At 43.8% G+C, this 20,352-nt stretch overlaps 1 protein-coding gene and 1 non-coding gene across 14 annotated transcripts in view; both read right to left on the bottom strand.

Annotated features, from left to right (window-relative positions):
* ACACA (acetyl-CoA carboxylase alpha) overlaps window positions 1–20,352 on the bottom strand; it is a 280,433-nt gene that overhangs the window by 15,796 nt on the left and 244,285 nt on the right. For 12 of the 13 annotated variants that reach the window (XM_035026634.1, XM_035026635.1, XM_035026633.1 and 9 more), the window contains 4 exons: window positions 20,138–20,234; window positions 19,122–19,257; window positions 11,943–12,120; window positions 9,941–10,053 (listed from right to left, as the gene is read on the bottom strand). In XM_035026634.1, the coding sequence (XP_034882525.1) occupies window positions 9,941–10,053; window positions 11,943–12,120; window positions 19,122–19,257; window positions 20,138–20,234 (524 nt within the window). Of the gene's footprint in view, window positions 1–9,940; window positions 10,054–11,942; window positions 12,121–14,675; window positions 17,247–19,095; window positions 19,258–20,137; window positions 20,235–20,352 lie in introns of those variants that run through there. The other variant, XM_035026642.1, reaches the window with a different exon arrangement.
* LOC118025349 lies at window positions 3,790–3,981 on the bottom strand. The gene has a single exon (XR_004683288.1). It is a non-coding gene; the product is annotated as a U2 spliceosomal RNA (small nuclear RNA).

Here is a 20,352-nt window from a genome sequence, read left to right as displayed (position 1 = left end):
AACATCTATGGATAAAGGAGCATGATGTCTACAAATGACTGTCAGATGGTTCGCAGAAACTGTGTGTGTGTGGAGAGTGCATAAGTAAGCACATGTACATGAGCACATGCAAACGATAAAACAAATGGGACAAGATGTTACCAACAGGTAAATCTAAGAAAAAGGCATCACAAGTCCTTTGTACTCTTCTAGTAACTTGTTTGGTGAAATTATATCAAATGGAAAATTAAAAAATAAGCCAAGCTAAAAAAAAAATGTTTTTCCTGGCTCCCTGATGCCTAAAATCAGAAGTCAAAGTTAGTATTTGTGGGGTATGGGGCACTATTCTAAGTGATTTGTATCTACTAACTCGCTTAATCCTTACAACCACCTTAAAGCTGGTATTCTTACTATTCTCATCTTACAGGTGAGCAGACTGAGGCACTGAGAATTTATGTCACTCACCAAGGTTACAAAACTAGCAAGGGGCAGAGCCAGGTCTCAGATACAGCAGCGTGGCCCCCAGAGATTTGGGACACTATGTTATCTTGTCTCTTCTTGCTTACTTGGGCCAGAAGACAAGGAAGTGCTTCAGTAGCAGAATCTCGTTCATTTCAGAAAAGGCTAAATGATGATGGCAGGCTCCTGGCTGATACAGCTGAAGTTCCGTCTTAGTCCCATTCCATAACTGAGACCAAGACAACATCTCCAATAATTCCTGCTCTGTAGATCAGACAGTTTCCTAGGCATGCCTAAGATTTTTTTTTTAAACTTTGTCCTAATATTTTAAAAGATTTTATTTATTTATCTGAGAGAAGAGACAGCATGGGTAGGGGCAGAGGCGGAGGGACAAAAAGACTGCCTGCTGAGTGGGGCTCAATCCCAGGACCCTGAGATCATGATCTGAGCCTAAGGCAGATGCTTAACAACTGAGCCACCCAGGCGCCCCTGTCCTAATATTTTTGTAAACACTGATCATCATATTTACCACATTACATCTGTTTATGAGATTATCTCCTGAATCAGCCATGTTTGTTGTATCGTTTCTTTATATCCCACGTCCCTAAGACAGAATGTGGCCCATAGCATTACTCACTAAATATTCCTCCTTCAACTTACTTTACATTCCACTCACCCACCTTCATGTTGATATGAACACAGTATCATTTGTTTGCACCGTTTCAGAACACCCAAAGTGAAGTTTTAATACCAGCCCAGACCTGGTTCCTTGACTGCCAGGGTGAAACAGAAATGTTTCCTTCACTCTGTGAGTCAGGAGCCATCTCCCCATCATACAAGAAAGCAGTGGCTTTAGACTCGTTCATTACAGTGATCCAAGAACTTGTCCTCTTGATGCTGTTGGGAGTGTTTAAAAGTTCATGTAGATGGCTTCTGTGACACAGGACCTGGAAGGCACTGGGCCTTTCTCTCTACATCACTTGCCCCCCTATCCTCCTTGTTTTCCACTCTTCAGTCTAAGGCTGCCCATGACTTAGAAATTATGCACACTTCCCACTAAGGGCAGAGTGCTTAGTATCCTCTGGGAGTCACCTGACTGTATGTTTTACTCCTTAATCAAACGGTAAGTCTGAGCTTGGGAGAGCACGTTGTTTGCTCTTGTGTTGTAGAAATAGGCTAGTCCAGAGCCACATTCAGGCGCAGTGATGTTCAGGCCGGAGACTGGTTGTACAGTGGGACTTTAGTCTTACAACACTTCTGTACTGGTTGGCAAGGAGTCACAGCCCTGAGCACCCTGAGCATCCACTCTCCCACCACTCATGCTCCAACCCCAGAGTCCCTGAAACCTGCTGGGCAGGCCTAAGATTTAAGGGTAGCTCCTCATGTTAGTGTGAGATCAAGAACTAATACAACAGCAGGTAAAATCACAGCCCTGCCAGGGACAAGGGATGGCAGGAGCAAGGATATGGATGAATAGGAAGTTCCAGACCTTTAGAACATCCTCCCTCTGGGTAAATAACCAAAACTGTGCTTGCATATGTGTATATCTGTACGTGTACATATATGTGTACACCTGTACCATATAGAACACGTACCATTTACTGAGCACTTACTATGTGCCAGGCACCACACTCAATGCTTTCAGGATCACATAGCTCGTAAGTCACCATGCACAATTCAGACCTAGGTCGGGTCAGCTGTTAACACCGCTGCCAAGCTGTAGATCTCAATGTCACTGAGCGCTTTCCAAGTTGCTTCACGTACATTGTCTCTAATCCTTGTAACAACCCAACCTTACAGACAGGGCATCTATTTTACAAATGAGAAAAACCATGGCTCTGAAATGTAAAGTTACTTGCCCAATGGCATCCAACTCTTAAGTAGCAGTCAGGATTTACACTTGGGTCTGGCTATCTCCAAAGCTTGTGTTCTTCCACATGAAATGGCACCAACAGCGGCCAAGCAGGAATCCTGGCAGTGGCCACAGAAGGGCAGATCAATTGGAGAGTTTAGTTCATTGTGTTAGGAAAGGAGTTAAGAGCACAGCTCAGCACTGGGTGCAGAGAGGGAGGACTTCTGGGCTCAGGAGTACAGCATCCTGGAAACAAGGTGTTGGCTTTACCAAGTTGGAGGGACAGAGAAGGCTGGCTCCTGGACTAACAAAGGTCTTGTCTACCCAGTCAAGCTAGTCCAGAGCTTTAAAAGAGTAACAGAATAAACACCTGCAATGCTCTGGCCCTCCTGAGACTAGGAAGATCACAGAAATTCCCCCAAAGGTTGCCTTGTTTGATTCCTTCCTTAATGCCTCTGATCACAGTTCAAGACCTATCTCAGAAAAGCATCAAAGCAAGGAACAGACGGAAGTGGAGGGTGTGTGTATTTTAAAATGCACAAGAGAAAGTCAAGGATTTGTGTGCTTTAAGTGGGGGGGAGAAAAGGTTTGCTAAATTTTATTTTCTAAAAATAAAAGGCTGCTCTTAAGCTAGTTAGACCCTTGTGTAGCACACCGAGGGCCCCTCTCTCCTTGTACAGCAAAGCAGCCAGCCCTGGTAATGATTTAAGGGAGATTAACAAATATGTCAATGTCTATTTTCTGCTTAATTTAAAAGCGGCGTCTATAAAGATTTTTGACTTCTGAACCCTGTTCCCCTGAAAGAAAGAAGGTAAGAATGAGGAGGGGGATAAAGAGTGATTATCCTATCATTGATCGTTTGTCAGGAGCATTTCTTATTCACTGGACTATTGTAAAAAGCTAAGCTCTCGATCAATCCTGTAAGCTCCCTGTACAATTAAATATCTTGGAATGGTTTTCTTTCTTTTCTAGCCAGATTGCAGGGCCTCAGGGTTTTTAGGAAAGCAAGTCGTCGTGTGCGTGTGTGAGGGTGTTTAAGAATATGCTACAGGGAGGAAAGTCATTCTTTTTCTAGAATCCTACTTTAGGAACAGGCTGAAATGGGAGAAGAAAGGTAGATTACTCCCATCTCTACCTTCCCCAAATAAAAAGTCCCCATGAACTCCTAAAAATCCAACCTTAGAGTTAAAAATATTTTAACATAAAGAGCTGAATCCAGAAGGGGCAGTACTAGTCTGATCAAATAAGGCGAGCTAACATTACTGTGGTGCTGCTGTGTACTAGAAATGTTGAAGTACCTCTCCTCTCCTTTAAGTCTGGCAAACACCCTCAAAGATGGCTGCCTTACAGATGAGGAAACCGACTCACAAAAAAGGGAAGTAACGTGCCCAAGGCTGCGAAGTTAGGAAACCATGGAGCTGGGATCTGGGCTTAGATACTCTGGCTTCAGAGCCCATGCTCTTCTTAAATTCAGTTTTTATTTTTAAAATTTCCCCCAGAGTGAATGCATGGTTCCTGGAAGTACGGCAATAGCAGGTCAACGAGTGCAGTGGATGGGAGCAAGCTCCTATTCCGTCTCCTAATTCCAAAAATCCATTTAATATATTGTCCTCGGATAGAGAACATATCAGATATTAAACTGATAAGAACAGATACTCTACTTGATCTTAGCCAAAAGGCCGAGAAGTGATATAGAGCCAATGCCCTTTAAATGAAACAAGTTAAATTGACCCACCAGTGTCCACAGGGCAGCAGCCTGTCAGGTGTTCCTGGGGCCAGGACATAATGAAAAGCCACATTTCTCCTCCATGGGGTCAAAGCTGGAGAGAAGCTTCCGAGGAGAGAGCTGATTTCTGTAGCAGGAGGTGTTTTTTACCCAGCCATGACACTGAAGGAGAGCAGGAGGAGGGGACCCTCACCCTATGGACGGGCAGATCACATCCTATGGTGGAGGATTTCGGGGGAGGGGTGAGACTTTCAAAGCTTAGAAAAAAAATCAGACTGGTAGGCTGAAAATTCTCCACTCAGCCAAAGGCACTAGGTGACCTTGCAGAAATCTCTTTTCTGTGCTCAGTTTCTCGTTTATGGAACAACAATCCTAAGCTGGCAAAGAGGGAAACTGTTTTATAAAAGAATGTGATATTAAAGTGTTTTTTATTTTTTAGTTACACTAAGAAGCCTATGTAAATTTAAACCCAATTTCAACTTTTATGGGCCCTTCTTCCTTCTCTTAAGAAAGCAATTTGCTTTGATTGGTTAAATACTTATGAAGCTAAAGAAAAGGACCAGACCACCCTTCTCACTCAGCTCCAGAATATCTCAGATACAAGAACACACACCCGTACCTCAACCTTGAGACTGAAAAATCAGCATAAAAAAGACTGGAATCTTATTAAGATTCAGAAGTACAAACATAAGTAGCTGTTTAAAAGATCTGTGTAATCACATTTTCGATGTTGAAAGAAATTTCTCTGTAAAGATAGTAAGATAGGGTGGAAAAAAAAAAACAACCCCTTGCAAAACGATTTCTGTATCCATCACAGGTGTGCCTTTCTTTACATAAAAGCATTCTGGAAAAACTGCGTAAATCAGATCCTGTTTTAAATGCCTTAAGGGAGCTATTTAGAAGGGACCCTGCAGTGAATCCTTTGGTAAAGCAAATAATCCTTTCGTAATGGGAATAATTTCTCCCAATGTATCTAGTTTTTTTAAAATCCCATTTTCATATATCTGCTTTTCTTCAAAGGGGGCCACAACTATCTATATATACAACGGCATTTGCATATTGATTTTAATAGCAATCCTCTCAGGGATGTTTAACCCTAGGTTCCTTGCAATTGTGTTAGTGCTCCGCTGTTCATATTTTTAAAAATCAATACAGTACACCCAGAGATTTCCAAATAGGAATCAAAGAATCTGTTACTCCCCCTGCAGCCCTGTGCCCCCATACAAACAGTCCACACAAGAGTCAGGAAGCCACACAGAATTCTCTGAATTCTTGAGGCAGTTAAGTCTCAAAGTCTTTACTATTTTCCTTTCCTTAGTTGCTCCCCCCGCCGCCCCTTCGCCCCCCAGTCTGGAGGGGGTCAGCTGGGGCCAGGCGGGGCACAGGGTCTCTCAGACATATTCTGATGACAGCCCACAGGCAGGCAGAAGCTTAGGTTCAGTCCAACAAAATGCCAGCCAGGTCTCCCCATCTGACAGAACTGTGAATCACTGCTTCCTGGAATGAGGCAAGCCCAGGTGCTTTTATAAATAAAACCAGATGAATGGAACAGACCAAAACAGCCCCTTGGCCTTCCCAGAAAATGCTGTCATTATTGCACCATATTGCATCAAACCAAAGAACTGCTGAATCAGTGTGACGAGATGGGTGGTAAGCTATTGCTAATTCAGGGAAAAGGCACCTGCCTACCCCAAAGCCCAGTGCTTGGACGGCCATGGTTCCAAGTGAGGACACTGCATGTGTACAAGAGGTGACCAGGGCAAGAGCCCACTTCTCATGCATTAGAACCAGAACTTCTTTCCCTTCCAACTTTCTGGCCAAGGATGTTGCTTTCTGACTGAAACAAGCAACTCTAGCTCTTTTCAGCTTACAACATCTTGAAGATGGACACAAGTGATAGAAAAAGCACACACAGCTCAGATACTTTGATCACTTCTGCCAGAAAACCAGCTTAGCCCCTGAATCCCCTTAACCCAAGGAAGGGTCCTTTTCCTGTCATCTGGCTGCTAAAGAGAAGGCTTGGGAGGAAGGCATTCCCGCAGATGTCTACAGACACATTTATCCTCACCTGAAGCCACAATACTCCCTCTACACCCAGGATGCCTTGGGCAGAGAGGGTGCTGGGTGGAAGGGCCAGGCGCGGGCCAGCCGCAGTGTTCAGCTAGAGCTGCCCCTGCCTGTGTCATACCGTCCCTCTCAGGGCGTGCTCCATGTGGGCACAGCCGAGTAGCCGCGTGGCAGGCTGCCTGGCTGGCTGGGAACAGGGCCACGTTCAAAAAGTGTGTCTGGAGCAGGATAACATTTCACGAAGTGGCTCCTTTGCCTAAAGACTATTTGTGTTGAGGGAGAGGGACGGAAGGGAATTTATGATTGCTTCACACTTGGGACTGGGCAGCTCTCACTCTCTCTTAACTGATTTGTCATCTCCCTCTGAGCACAAGACAAGGGTAAGGATCCAGGAGAAAAAGCTCAGGTCTTGGCGTCAAGAGGCCGGGCTAGGAAGGCTAGGAAGGCCATCCTACCCCACAGCTACTCCCTGCTCCTGGCTCTCTGAGGAGGCAGAAGGATGTCAGGGAGACACGAAGAGGCCGTGGAGGGCTGGGGCTCTATTTCCAGAGAAGGAATTCAATTTCCTTAAGGCAGTCAGTCTGGTAGGATGTTATCTGTCCTGCACTGACTCTACCAAGCCTGTTCTGAGAATCTGGCAGTGCAGGACCATGGTATTTGGGCTTAGATCACATTCTTTCTCTCTTTACCTCTATCAGGAATCAATAGCTGTTTTCACACTCTATGATAATCACGGAACTACAAACTAGTAATTCACCTTCTACCCAAATGAACTATATAAAATGACAAAAGGTCAGTTTTTAAAAATAAGAAACCTGAAAAAGATGAAGTTAGCTGTTCAGAAATTAAATACTTCTCATTATCCTTAGAGAATAAATCCTAATTATGTTTTTGAACACAGTCAGTCAGTTGTGCATTGGTTTGTCTAAGTGATCTGACAGCGTGCTCCCTGGTGCAGGGGCCAATCTGGGAAGAGATTGAGAACATAAGGTAACATCCACTCCTACAGGCTTTCTCCTAAATCAGATTTATTTCAGTGAAACTGGCTTTAGATAACAAAGGGAAAGAATTCCTGTTTAATTGTGATCAGGCTCAGTATTCAGCTGAGGTCAAATCTGGGGAAATCCTGAGAAAAGTACAACAGAGGGAACCGCAATTCCGTTCTGGGCTCTGGCGTCCATTATTTTGTGTCTTGGATGACTTAAGTCTTTTTTTGCCTTAATCTCTCAATCTGGAAAATGAGGTCATTTTCACCCACTTTGTGAAAAAGCATCTTGGCAGTCTTTGATTCTAAGCGCTGATCGAGAAAGGAGCCAAAAGCCAAAGCAAACCCCAAAGGAGCTGAGTTCATAGCATGTCCTGTTACATCCCCACTGGCCTGTGGCCCCACAAATACACTTGGTATGTATGATCCCCCTGAAAAACCGCAATTGCCTGAGGGACAAGACCACTTCTTCCGTTTCTTTCGTATTTCTTTTCCTATACCATTTGTTCCAAAAGTAGACCTATGCCACAGAGATAACAAACGTGGCTGTCCGCTTCTTCTGATTAATGTGGAAAGGAAATGACGCCAATCCCCATGCTTGAAAAATGCTTCGTAGATTCAAAGCGAATGCACATTCACCTGATATTCATGGTGGCTAAGTGGGGGCGTTATCCCCACTTTTAGATGAAGAAGCTAACGTCTACAAACTAGTAATTAAAACAATTTACCTGCACGCAACCTAACCGAAACTTGTACATGATTATTTCTATTCTAGATCCACTCTCGTGTTCCCGACCTGCCCTGGGCCAGAGCCTGCTTCCCATTTAGCAGACTAAGGATTCTTTCTCTAGTGCCATTTTTGGTCAAGGTTAAATAAATATGGTTTTCTTCAATGCGGAGAGGAAATTGATAATGAGATGATTTGTAACAAATGATTAAACGGCCATCACTTGGGAATCTCCTCCCTCTCCCCTTCCTGTATTTCAAAAGTTAAAAGGTGCTGGGTGAAGGTGGGAACGATATTACTTTCCTTCAAGAGAAAGAAGCTTCAGCCCCACACCCCTCACCATCCAGTGGTTCTGCAAACAGATGTCAGAGAGGATCCCTCTTCCTACCACCCAGTTACTCTGAAGGGATGGTAACAGCCATTGGGGGGTTAAAAAGAGGCAGCGAACCCCCAGTTAATGAGTAGGAATTCAGCAGGCAGTGTAAGATAAATGGAGCTCTCTCTGCTTCTGCTAGAGTCAGCATGAACTGCGGCCCTGCGGCTTGTTTGTGGCAAATGGAGTGCGCGAAATATCAAAGGGCAGTGATCCAGAAGAAGACCGACTTTGACAAATTTTAAATTGGCCAGAAAGAAAACCAGCAAAAAAGAAAAAAAAAAAAAAAAAAAAGGGAAGAAAAAAAGAAAAAAAAAAGGAGAGAAAATTACACAATGCACCGTGTCCTACAATTGTGGTACTGCTGCCTTTGTACAGAATTAGTGGTAAAAACAGCAGCGACGACTGCCTGATGCTGGGAGCAATTATGAGCCATCTAAGCGAGATGCTTATCAGTGGCTGAAGCTTTTAGAGCTCTCTATACAGTTGTGAGTAACTTGCTCTTGAGCTGCAGTTACTTTAATTAAAGTGTATAGTGTTGGTCAGAAGTAATTATCCTGTTTGGAGAAGAAAGAGAAAAATACCACCTCAACAATTCTGGGTGGCAATAGATTTTAGAAACAGCTTTGCCAATTCTTGTTGTATGTGTGCACTTCCCATAAAAGGATCAGGCCGAGATGGGCTAGAGTTATTGACGGTTGTTACCTGATGGCAAACAATGGGACGCACACAGGGTTTATTAGAACCCCAGTCACTGGGTTTAGCTCAGGGCTCCAAACTGCCAGGATGCGCAGTCTCTCGAGTGCAGACAAGCACTCGCAAGGTTGTGTCTCTAGATGGTGAGCATATAAAGAGTCCACAAATGGTGTTTTATTAATTTACTATTTGAAACATAAATGAACTAGCATCTCTCTTTTTTATGCCTTCCATTCATGAAGTTTCACTACCTTTTAAAGACAATCACTGTGTTCCTTTAGGAAAACAAAACCAAAACAAACCAACAAATAAAAGAACCTCAAGCAATTATCTTCGCCAACATAGCAAGGGGGCTCGATGGGAGATCTGGGCAGAAAGATGTGTTTTAAACGGATCTGAAACTCATTCGGTCTCTGGACTCAACACAGGGCTCCCAGGGTTCAGTCCTATGTGCAAACTGCAGCATCTTCCAAAAGCTCCAAAAACAAATGAGCAACAGAGTAGTGGCTGGAAGCATCACGCTCAAATGTTCCCGGGCCTGGACGACTGCTGCCACAGCCTCTGTGTGGAAGCACACAGTGCACAGTCTTTACTTCTGTTTCTCTAGCTCAGGATGGCCCCAGAACACCACCTTGGGTAGGTCTCCAGCCTCTCTGTCCCGTGACACTGACTCTCAGTGTCTCAGAAATGAGGCGGGCTTGTCCAAAGACACAGACAGAAACAGGACATTGAAGCCTCGCATGTTCTCTGCCTGATCAGCCTGCCCCTCAACAGCAACTTCTAGCTAATCATTCTTTACAAGGACACCCACAAGGCCAGAAAGATGGGCTTTGTGAATTATAAGAAAATACCAGAAGAAAACTTGGGTGACTTTTGCTTTTTTTAAGGTCCCACTTTCCCTCCTATTACATACACTATTTCATTCTACCAGGGCTCTTACCATATAGAGGATAGTAAATAAAGATTATCATGAATTTGATCAAATGCTTCAGTGCTTCCTCCCCTGGCCTATGAATGCACTCATTACAAATCAGCTGAATGGCTCATTGATTTGCCAGGAGGACAAGCAGACATACCCAATCGCTCAGCCAAGCGAATGTAGATGGGGTCCACCCGACGCATGGTTTTCACCAGATCCTTTCTGCGGAATTTGATTTCTACTGTCCCCTCTGGCTCCAGAACTGATCCCCTGGATCAGAGAGAAACAAAACAGAAATAGAGGCACTTTAAAGGAAGGAGACAACAGAATGAGGCCGGTTACAATTTGCAGACCAGGAAATAGCTTCATTATGGTTTTGGCCACCCATGGCTCACAGAAGTAACCCCAGGGAGGGAAGCAGGCATCAGAAAGTGTCTAAGTGGGGTGTGAAGGCCAGGCAAAAAGCAATTAAAATAATTCTCATTACCACCACGCCAGTCTACTTCCATCTCAAAAGAGGAATACAGATTCCACCATCTACAATGGTGCAATGAGGGGTCGACGCCAAGCGGTCCCGCACACAGCCGTCAGTCGCTGGTGGGACTCCCACATGCTAGGCCAGGCCAAGCAGGGGAGAAAACACTCTGTCTACCGCTATGGGGAGGTCTCAGGGTTATTTCTAGCTTCTAGTGCATACTAATGATGTTCTAGTACCAGGAACTTTACCCTGGACAACTTAAAAAACAACAACAGCCACGTTTTACATTAAAAAAAAATTATAGCTAATACTTCCTATATACATGGCACTGTTCTAAGTGCTTACATATAAAGCTTCATAGCAATCCTATACCCAGTCTGCATCCCCTATGAGGGAAGGAACTATTATCCCCCAACTTGCCGATGAGGAAGCTAAGGTCCAGGGCATTAAGAGACTTGTCCAAGCCTAACAAGTGACAGGGCTGCATCTGAAACCAGGTGGTCTTGTTCCACAGTCTGCAGAGGAATTGTCTGTGATCTGCTATCAGATCAGGGGCTAGATTTGGATTTAAAAATAGTAAGTCCCTCAGTACAGACTGCTAGCCTACTGATTTTGCAATAAAACTACGGGGCTCTCCCAAGCAGCTGTTGAAGAAGGAAGCTAAAATCTTGGGGAAAGAGAGAAACAGGTGGGGAGCCTGGGTGGCTCAGTCATTAAGCGTCTGCCTTCGGTTCAGGTCATGATCTCAGGGTCCTGGGATGGATCCCCGCATTGGACTCCCTGCTCAGCAGAAGCCTACTTCTCCCTCTCCCACTCCCCCTGCTTGTGTTCCCTCTCTCGCTGTGTCTCTATCAAATAAATAAATAAAATCTTTAAAAAAAAAGAGAGAGAGAGAGAGAAACAGGTACTCTAGTAGAATGATCGGAGGCAGGAATTGGCATGGGCAATGTCAAGGAAACACAATGTGAGATTTACCTATTTTGGAAAGGGTTGAAAACAGATTATGAAAGGAAGCTGCATGTGGTCTGTTTTACTTAAGTATTTTCAAGGACCACCTCCTGACAAAAGCCTGGGACATTCTCTTATGGTTCTCTGGGTGCCGTGAGCACGGTGTTCTCCAAGCCTCCCAGAATGCCAGAGTGAGCAGCTCCGGCTTGGAATCAGAGAATGCGGGGGCTGCTCAGTGACCTCAGTGACCAGCAGCTCGTCCCACAAACAAGCAGCAGCAGCTCAAGGAGAGTAAGACTGCTCCAGGTTCCTCGCCAGCCAGTGGCAGAGCTGGGTGAAGACCCTAGAACTCCACAGACTAAGAATTTAGTCCTTCCACTCCAACTCGCCTTGAGCTCCCTCTGTCACACGTCTAAGAAAGGGAGAGCGAACAGGCCTATCTGCACAACAATCGAGAGAATCCCTCCAAGTTTCTCCCAGTGCCTGGAATAGAGGACAGACTTCTTGGTACAAGAATGTGGGCTGGGGGGTCACACTAGGAAAGCCTGACTCCCACCTGCTTTCCTTCTCATCCTAGCAGACACTATCTAGAAAATCTCTTTTTCTGACCTGGGAGCCCTCTGGGAATAGACAGATTCAAATAAAGATCTCTTGGTTCTAATGTTCTCCAGGAGGAAACCAACAGCTAGAGCACCCCTAGAGACAGTGAATGGAAATAAAGAAGGAATGCTACCTGCTCTCTCGGTCAGCGTACATCTCCATGTGCCGGGGGTTGATGGTGGGATCGATCACAACCCAGGAGCCCCCCCGGAGCTCAGCCTGAGGAGGAATGTATACCAGCACTGGCTGGGAGCACTCCCGTAAGCTATCCACGATGTAAGCACCGAACTTCAGCACTTGGTCGTACATATCTGTGGAGAAGGAGACAAATCAGAAATCACGAAACAGTGCTTCCAAATATTGTTCACATCATGGCACACACAGAAAATAACACACTGTGCCTCCACGAGGAGGCTGCTCCTACCAGAGGCGACAGGCCTGGGGGTTCAGCCACCCCGGGTCCTGTCCGGCCACCCTGAAGACTGAGAGGATGGGTATTTCCACCTGTATTCTGTTCAAGACTCCAAGAGATCTTCAAAAGCACAAGAGAAGTGTACGGTCTTTCACAAGACACAATGTGCAAGCCCTGTGGATTGCCTATCCATTTTATAGCCTTTCTGAATTGCTGGATTCAGGTCTCATCACATTAATTCACATTTGCTCTACAAATGTTGAGTATTTTTCATGTCAATATGTGATCTCTCTCACTACATTAAGTTTTCTGAAGGAAGGAACGATTCAAGCTCTTTTCAAGTCTTCCCGTGATACTTAGAATATGATAAGCTCTTAAAATGTGCAGCTAGTGGAAATGGAGCCTTCAAAAATTTTATCTTCAAAAACTGCATCTTTCCTCTTTGTATCCCCAGTGTCTTGTCCAGTGCCTCGAACACAGTTAGTGCACGATAAGCGTCTGCTGAAGGAATGGATGAGCACATACACACTTTGGAAAGAACATAACCAGAAAGAACAACAAATTCTTTAACAGTTGCATTTTTATCAGGGCATCAATGAGAGAAAAAACTTAAAATGCATATGTAGTTATTGGAAATATTACACAGCCACATAAAAAGAAGAGCTACCTTTTTATTTTGCTAAAGAGCACACTTTGTAATCCCAAGGCCAGGAGCAGCCTGAAGAAAAGGTACCCTGGTGCATAAATAAAGCAAGTCCTTGGAAAGTAGGATCAGTTATTATTTGTTTCCCAACAATTTATGGACTTCTTCCCATCTCCTAGCTCCCTGAATTCTACACATGGCCAAAGTTTTAGGTTTATGATTCCAGATATTTAATGAGCACTTCAGTGGAACCACAATGGATCCTTTCTAAACACCAAATAACAGGTTCAACAGAGTTCAAACTTTCCTATCAAAGCAAGGATCTCAATTTGGAATAAATCAATTCTGGAAATCCAAAGCAAAGAAGCATTTTTCAGAAAGTTAAGAGCAAACCCAAATAGAAACTGCTTTCATTGTCGTTACTGGCAAATTAAACTGCCACCTTCTCCAAAGTAAAAATGGCTCTCTCTATACAAACCATCAGTGAGCACAGTTCACTGCAAAGTATATGCCTCTCTCCATTGCCGGGCCTGGCCACTCTGTGACAATTTCAGGAACTTCAAAAATTCAGAAGTTGCTCCAAGGAAAAACTCCCTACTCTATGAGAAATGTGTATGGTCACATGCTCTGTATATATGATCAGAGCAAAGACATTTATTCCTTTGGGAGGAAAGCAAAGACCAAAAAAATTTACTGCTAATTACACAACTGTTGTATGAAGAGTGGGGAATAAAGGACTTTAAGCGCTTTACGCTAATTCTGTGGTTATGAAAATAATTGCTCAGTTCAAATTATTTTAACTAAATTAATTCTTTAGTGGATATTTCAACCAGTGCTACATAATAAAATAATTGTGTAATTAGCAGTACATTTTTCAGTGCTGCCAAGAGTACAGTCTCAGTCTCTGAACAAGTAACAGAGAGGAGTGGCCCTCGGTGGTCTCGTGCGGAGAGAAGAAATGGAAGGTGGATAGAAGGAGAAGGCGAAACAGCAGAAAATAGCACACACAGTCATCCTATGTGAAAGAGGAAAAAGTAAGGTAGAGGTAAATGAAGAGAGTTTGTCACTTCTGTTTGTTAAAGATCTACCTATATTAAAATCTGCCCGTACTACCTATGATGAACAGATCCAGCCCCCAGAAAGAAAGGAAGGACTGTGTTTAAAATGTATGCCCACTTATTTAAGTTGTAAAAACTCAAGTTCATAGGATATGCAGTTTGTTTGGGAGGAAGCGGAGTGTGTGTGCAGTTTTTGAAATGAACTTTGGTCTCTCCTTTTCATCATCATGGCTAGTTTGTTGTGTACCACGGAGCATGATTTCATATACACACACATATGAATCATTTAATCATCAGAAAACATGTTCTTACATCCATGTTATAGGTGAGTAAATTGAGGTAGTTAAATAAGTGAATAAATGGCAGAGGTAAAATTCGAACGCAGATCCTTAGGGCTCTGAAGTCCGCTTTCTGTGACCTCGTTCTTACTGGGAGGGAAGAGCATGAGGCCGAGGTGACCTGCTTTCCAGCATCTGACACAATGGCTGAGTAAAGCAAAAACCAGAAAAGAGACTGGAATAAATGAAGATTTGTAAATTTTGCCTGGATTTTTTTTTTTTTTAAGATTTTATTTATTTATTTGACGGAGGGACACAGCGAGAGAGGGAACATAAGCAAGGGGAGTGGGAGAGGGAGAAGCAGGCTCCCTGCTCTGGACTCGATCCCAGGACCCTGGGATCATGACCTGAGCCGAAGGCAGTCGCTTAACCGACTGAGCCACCCAGGCGCCCCATGGATTTTTTGTTATGTTCAGAAAAGTCAGAAATTGTACGGATGACACTACCAGCTATGTGAAGGGCTTGGATCTGACTGCCGAGCAATTATCTTCAGGCCCCATGACGGTGAGTAATGAAGGGGCATCAGGCTTCATTAAAGCTGACAAGCTTGGGACTGAAAACAATGCCTCCCTCTAACCTGCAACATCAACAGACCCACAATCCAACCATCAAAACACCCAGAAAGCAACAAAGGCTATTAAAATGTGAACGGACACACACAAAACAAACCGTACAAACAACATGCTCATGATGAATCACAGCAGCCCCAAACCACACATTGTGAAAGGCAGGTTGAAGCACCTGGCAACAGTCTGACATACATTTGTCTGAAATCCCTTCGTTTCTGAGACAGAGCAAAAGCACAGCCAAGAGTAGCAGGGGAGAGTGTACTCCCAAGGGTTTAGGCTAGACATCAGTCTAGGGAATTTTAAAGCTATGCATATGCTGACTGTCAATTCTCAGGCCATGAGAAAAGCAACTGAGAATGGAAAATACTGATAGGTTCTTCAGTGGAAAGGCGGGGGCTTGGCACTTCCTAAGCACCGTGAGCAAAGCACATCTGCATATGATCACACAGCCTTTCCAGTGTGTTCTCAGCATCCAGGCACCAACCCTGCCTAGGGCCTTCATTGTTACACAACATGGATAAACTGTGACAGCCACGGTGCAGGGTGGTAGGGTGTTTCCACAGTGCCCCATTCTCTTGAAACTGGAACAGATCTTACTGGCTTGGGGCGAGATTATCTGTTAGAAGCTGAAGGTAAACATTGGACATACACAAGCTGCATATACATAATGTGTCTCATCAGTTCATTAGGGCCGGCTGACACAGTATTTCGACAACCAAGTAATCAGAGACTTTAAAATAGATTTCATTCCAGTTAAAGTTTCCAGTAAATGTTTTTTTATTGTTATTTATAACCTGTCCCAGGAAAAAATAATAAGTATAACATGAAAAGCCAACTGAGAGTGACCTGGTAGCACCAGCAGTGAGGCAGCTTAATATCACTGGGATTTGCATCCTATCAAGCTATTCATGCTGAGGCTGGGACCCTGGTGCTAATTTCTAGTAAATTTCACGCTTGATGTCTCCCTGTTGTGGGTCATTGCCGGTTCGTCTAAATAAACTGCTTCCAAATGGCTCTTCCATCTAAATATTCAGCCAGTTTTTATAATTTAATTTTGCATTATGCTGAATAGCCTTCCGGCCAGATAGAACTCACTGGGAAAAAAGCACCAATACCATCTTGACATACTTTTATTTATTTATTTATATTTTTACTGCTCGAATTAGACCTCCTAGGCTGACTAGTAAAGAGTTTTTTTTTTTTTTTTCCCTCCACTAATGTCAATTTTCAGCATAGCAAGAGCTGTCTCTAATCTTTTCCTACTCATTACACACAATTTTGGAGTCATTTTACCCACAGTGCAGTCGGCTCCTGGCTGTGTGTTTGTGTGCACTGAGGGATGGCATAATTGTTTATTTTCCCTCCCTGCATAATCCCCAGCCAGTACTGAAACCAAAACTGCAAACATCTCCCCAAGGGATATGGAATGACTCTCATCTTAGGTCCCTTTACATGAGATAATATGTAGAAAACATCCTGACCTGTATGTAAATATGAAAGGCGATGTTCTTCCCCCTCCTACGTTCACACTGATCTCTATCTTCCCTAAAGCTTATTTACCTTAAGTGATGTGTGAACGGATACAGCAGCACCAAAATTCAGAAGGCAGAACTGGCCCTGGTCTATATCAGGCCAGTAACTCATTTTTGACCAAGGGCAGGGGAGAAGGGGGATGGGGGAAATTATTGTTTAATGAGTACAGATCTTATGTCAGGGATGATGAAAAGGTTTGGGGTATATTTAGTGCTGACGGTTACGTAACGCTGTGTATACATTTAATGCCACTGAATTGTACACTTACAGATGGTTAAAATAATAAATATTATGTGTATTTTGCTGCAATAAAAAAAATATACAACTCCTATCTGAACTCTTGAAATTTCTTGTCATAATAACCAAGGACAACTTCAAAGCAGAGGGCAGGTAGGTGGCTAATAACTTTCTCAGGAATCTACACAGTTTATTCTAGAGATGTTGTAGTAGAGCTGGCTTGGTCCTAGGCTCTAAACTCACCCAACTGTGCTACAGGAAGCCAGACAGATCTGCGTTCCTCTCCCAGCTCTGTCATTTTTTAAGCTAAACAATCTTGGGAAATCTACTTAATCTAAGTCTCAATGTATATAAAACACCGATAAATAATATAGCCTACCCCTTAGAAGTGCTTGTTGTGATGATTATGTACGATGACGCATGTAAAATGGTTAGCATGGTTTCTGGTGAAAGGAGCTCAACAAATCTTAATTGTTGTTCTTACTGTTACACGGCTAGCAGCCAATCTGGGCCTGAGCCAGAACATGCAGCAGAGTTGAAGCTTTTCCTACAAGCAGCAAACTCCTGAACTCTGAACTCCTTAGGACAAATGAGCCAGGCTGGCTTACTCCTAAGTAATGTCAGGAAGAGTGAATTCTCAACGGCTCCTGGGAAGAGAGGTAACTAAGTTAGAGTACTGGCACTGCCTTATCTAAGTCTTAATGTAAATCTTTTTGTTGTTGTTCTTTGTTTTTTTTTTTTAAGATTTTACTTATTTATTTGAGAGAGCAGAGCGAGAGAGAGAGAGAAAGAGAGAGCTCAAGTTGGGGGAAGGGGCAGCGAGAGAGGGAGAAGCAGACTCCCTGCTGAGCGGGAAGCCCAATGAGGGGCTCCATCCCTCCTGGCATCATGACCTGAGCCAAAGGCAGCTGCTTAACTGACTGAGTCACCCAGGTGCGCCATCTTAATGTAAATCTTACAGCCAAGAAATCTGGGATCAAGTGAAACTGGATGCTAAATAAACCTCAAACATACGAATGAAAGGACTTTCAGGCTCCTCCCCCAGAAAAAACCACTTCAGTATAGTATCATACTCTTTTGAACACTGTAGCATTTTGTTCAAGACATTTTTCTTGACTCCTTGAGGCAATGTCTGTCTCTGATTCAGTTTTGTTTTCTCAGAAGTAGCTAGCAGAATTCCTTGCACATAGGAACTCAATAAAAATGTGCGGGATTGACTTGTTTAACCTATACTTTCAACATCGCACGGCATTTTCACTGATTTATTCTCTTCGTCATAAAATAATTCACCTGAGAGTCTATAAAAGTATACAAACATTAATTTGCATGTACAGTCCAAGTCTCCCCCAAGAAAAGTGCAAAATGTGGTAGTTCTCCAGCAAATACGGGCAAAGGGGAACTTTACAGCTTAAAAAAAGAAAAGAAAAACCAGCCTAGTCTTCCATATTTCACCAAGGAAGCCTGGCCGTCCAGGGCTCTTCTGAGCCAGGTTAAGGGAAAGTTGTTGGCACGGGGCTCTAATCTCTCTTCACACACAGCTGATAATCTATAAAAGGGTAACTGTCTCAGGCTTTTCCTCCCTCAGAGGTAGAGATGCTCCTGCCCCAAGCTATTTCTGGGTTCATTGTTTCACATCTTATATGTCCTTCTCTCTCACCACTCTACTCCAGCATTGCCAACTCCTCCCTCCTTCCATTCCCCTAACTCATTCTACTACTTCAGAACCCTGAGTTCTCCCCCAGTGAACAAAGTTGACTTTGACCAGTGTATTCATCCCCTCCTGGTAAGGAGTCTCTGGTCTCAGCATGGCCACGAATCTCTGGTCATTGGAGAGAGAACTTCGCTGCTATTAAGAGGGAGAACGAGTTTCCTTTGGCTCTCTTGAACCATCCATGGTGGCTCTGCACAGGGAGGATTCTCAGTAAATGGTGATACTAGCTGCCTATATCACTAAGCGATTCCCAGAGCACAGAACGGAGCCTGTATATTAATGGCCTGATACGCTGGAGCCACGGGTCCACCAGGGCTGTTGTTGGATAATAATAAAATACACCACAAATTACCACAAAGAACAGCTTCTGATACAGAATTTGTTCGTTTTCTTCTGGTGAAGGCTAATTTCGGTATCTACCTCAGGCATGATAGAGCATTCGAGCATAGCATCCACAGAGAATATGCCCAGAAAAGAGAGACAGAGGATAGCTAGCACAATCACAATTCCCCCGGATCATGAGAACAGTCTATCACTCACCTGTGAAAGCCAGATCCACAACAGCAGCCCATCTAGATCACACTAGTAGACTGTTCTGAAATTTTGTACAGAATTGAAAACCACACAGTATTTTCCCACTCAAGTTGCAACTCAGAAGATATATTTCAGAGAAAGTATAATCCCCAAAAAGCCTAGGGTGACGGGCTGTAAGGCTACCCATTGGTTCTGCCCAGTATAAACCCTCCCTCCCTGTGCTGTAAAGTTCTGGGGAAACAGTTACGCCCCCCCAGCCCAGAGCCAGGCCAATCACCTTTCATCCCACCAGAGAAGCCTCTCCAATTCGCAAAGACCATCAGAGGCAGCCCTTCACGGTTGAAGTCCTTGATAGCCTGATAGGTCTTAAACGCAGAGTCTGGGAACCAAACCTGGCCAGCCTGCTGGATTATCTATTGGGGAAAGTTAAAAAGGAAGACACAGTTAACAACAGAGTTTGAGAGGGAATTTCTGCAAGGTGAACAAGGTTTTACTTGTTTACTTTAAAAACTCAAATAAACCAAACAAACAAAAACTGTTGTTGTTCATCAAGAGGATCATCTTTGAATTCAAAAAGAAGAAAGGATCCTGGATCTTTGACTTTGTTAAATATTCCTCTTTTTAAGTCCTGATTACACCACCACTCCTCAGTCAGGAGGAGGAAACCTTACTGCTTCTAATGGAAGAATGCCGTCTTGGGAATGAATCCTCACTGTAGGCTTCCTAAAGGCAATTTTAAGCCACTCAACTACACTAGTCCTCAAAACAAGCCAACTGTACATAGTTCCCAGTCTTCTCACTCTGTGCTTAGTACAAGCTTTCTCTGTACTATGGTTGGTCAACAGACACTTGATGTGACACTGATGAGTAACCTCTTCCCTGGCCTCTCCCACCCCTCATTTTCTGACTCTTGTCCGGATGTGAAAATATAACCTACCCTTTTAAAACAAAGATGAGTGGTGGTGTTCACATTTGCCATTAGGGCAGACTTCCTCTTAATTCTAGTAATAGCTCATCCATGTATGTGTTCAGAGAATCTGGGACCAAAGAGCCCTCAGCTGCCTTTCTGTAAGACCACCTCCCCAATGAACATAGACTGTTCTCTACTAGCATCAACAAGACCACTCTCAAGGCCTAAGTAATTTTTCAATTAGAATTTAGCTTGTAGTCCATTTAGAGTCATCTTAAAAGTGAGCACATGATGGTTTGCAATGCCCCCAGTATTTCCACAGGCTCTGCAGAAGGGAAAGCCAGCTCTGAGCACAAGAGTGCAGGGTACTCGAGGTTACTAACCTTGGCTTCAGAATCCAGGTTTGCAGGATCGGCTGGGATACTTAGTTCCACTGTTCGGGTTTCTACGGCAACTACCCCCACAGGTATTCCTCCTAGCCTGATAAAAATGAGCCAAAGAAGAACCCAATGTATGTAAATAGTACAGTTAGTCATTTCTTGTCCAGCCCCATATCAAAAGATTGGAGTGTGTGTGTGGAGTGGGGGCTGGAAACTGC

The sequence above is a fragment of the Mirounga leonina genome, unplaced genomic scaffold (genome assembly GCF_011800145.1).
Source record: "Mirounga leonina isolate KUSES-001 unplaced genomic scaffold, KU_Mleo_1.0 Mir_200, whole genome shotgun sequence".
Classification (NCBI taxonomy): Eukaryota; Metazoa; Chordata; class Mammalia; order Carnivora; family Phocidae; genus Mirounga; species Mirounga leonina.
Note: the sequence above shows the minus strand (reverse complement) of the source record. Positions and strands in the feature narration are given on the sequence as shown.